At 23.6% G+C, this 911-nt stretch overlaps 1 protein-coding gene across 1 annotated transcript, besides 5 other annotated features; it reads right to left on the bottom strand.

The window, feature by feature from the left end:
• Positions 1–32: 32 nt before the first annotated feature.
• EDI_169190 (histone deacetylase 1, 2, 3, putative) lies at positions 33–445 on the bottom strand (the record flags this gene model as incomplete). Its single annotated transcript, XM_001735533.1, has 2 exons — positions 33–254; positions 305–445. 2 exons carry the CDS (start codon positions 443–445, stop codon positions 33–35), a joined length of 363 nt encoding a protein of 120 aa, XP_001735585.1.
• Positions 256–298: a sequence feature (AT_rich).
• A 7-nt stretch (positions 446–452) lies between the features above and the next one.
• Positions 453–653: a microsatellite.
• Positions 612–686: a microsatellite.
• Positions 687–788: 102 nt separating this feature from the next.
• Positions 789–841: a microsatellite.
• An 11-nt stretch (positions 842–852) lies between these two features.
• Positions 853–873: a sequence feature (AT_rich).
• The last annotated feature ends 38 nt before the right edge of the window (positions 874–911 follow it).

The following is a 911-nucleotide window of genomic DNA, read 5'->3' as shown; positions in this document are numbered from 1 at the left end:
CGTGACCAATTTACACAAATATCTGCTGCTCTTCATAATTTTTTCATAGCACATCCTAATGAACTTCCTACAACTGTTTGAACAAATGGATATAATCCTTCAAAAACTGGACAATCATCTGTAAAATTAAATTCTTCTAATGATTTTTTAAAATGAGGTTGTAATGCCATTTCTGGTGTAACTCTTTGTAAAAAATCAATATATTCTTTAGAATGAAACATTTCCATTTGTTCATTTGTTGCTCTCCATGGTTTCTATTTTATTATTTTTTATTTCTTTTATTTCTTTTATTAAAAATCCAAACATAAATATTTAATCGTTTATATATTCCATATTCCATAATTAAATGATGTACTAATTTATTTCTTAATGGTTTCATTGGATGTCCAAATCCATAATCAAATTCTCCTACATTTTGATCATAGAAATAACACACTCTACTCATAGATTTTTTATCTCTTATTTTTTTAGTTCATTTCCTTTTTTCTCTTCATTTTTCATTCTTTCTCTCATTTCTTTATTTTATTATTCTTTTAAAAACTCTTTCATTTTCTTTTTTTTTTTTTCTTTCATTTTATAAATTCTTTGTAATTTTCTCAAAACCCTTAAATTTTTATCTTTTCTTCTTTTCTCTTATTCTTTCTTATGTTTTCTTGTTTCCACACATTCTTTCTTCTTTACTTTTCATTCAACACTCCTCTCTCAATCATTTAATGATTTCTTGAATTATTCATTTCTCGTTTAACAATTTACATCATTATCAACACTCTTCTCTTATTTCTTACTGCTAAATAACTCAACAAATTGAAAAATAAACCAAAAAATAACTAAATAAATGAATTGTGGAATGACATTAAATTTATATTTAAATAAGACACAAGTGAACATTAAATATTGATTGAAAATATAAG

This window comes from Entamoeba dispar, genomic scaffold, assembly GCF_000209125.1.
Source record: "Entamoeba dispar SAW760 scf_1105229459241 genomic scaffold, whole genome shotgun sequence".
Lineage (NCBI taxonomy): Eukaryota > Evosea > Mastigamoebida > Endamoebidae > Entamoeba > Entamoeba dispar.
The sequence above is the reverse complement of the archived record's forward strand: the minus strand, read 5'-3'. Positions and strand labels throughout refer to the sequence as shown.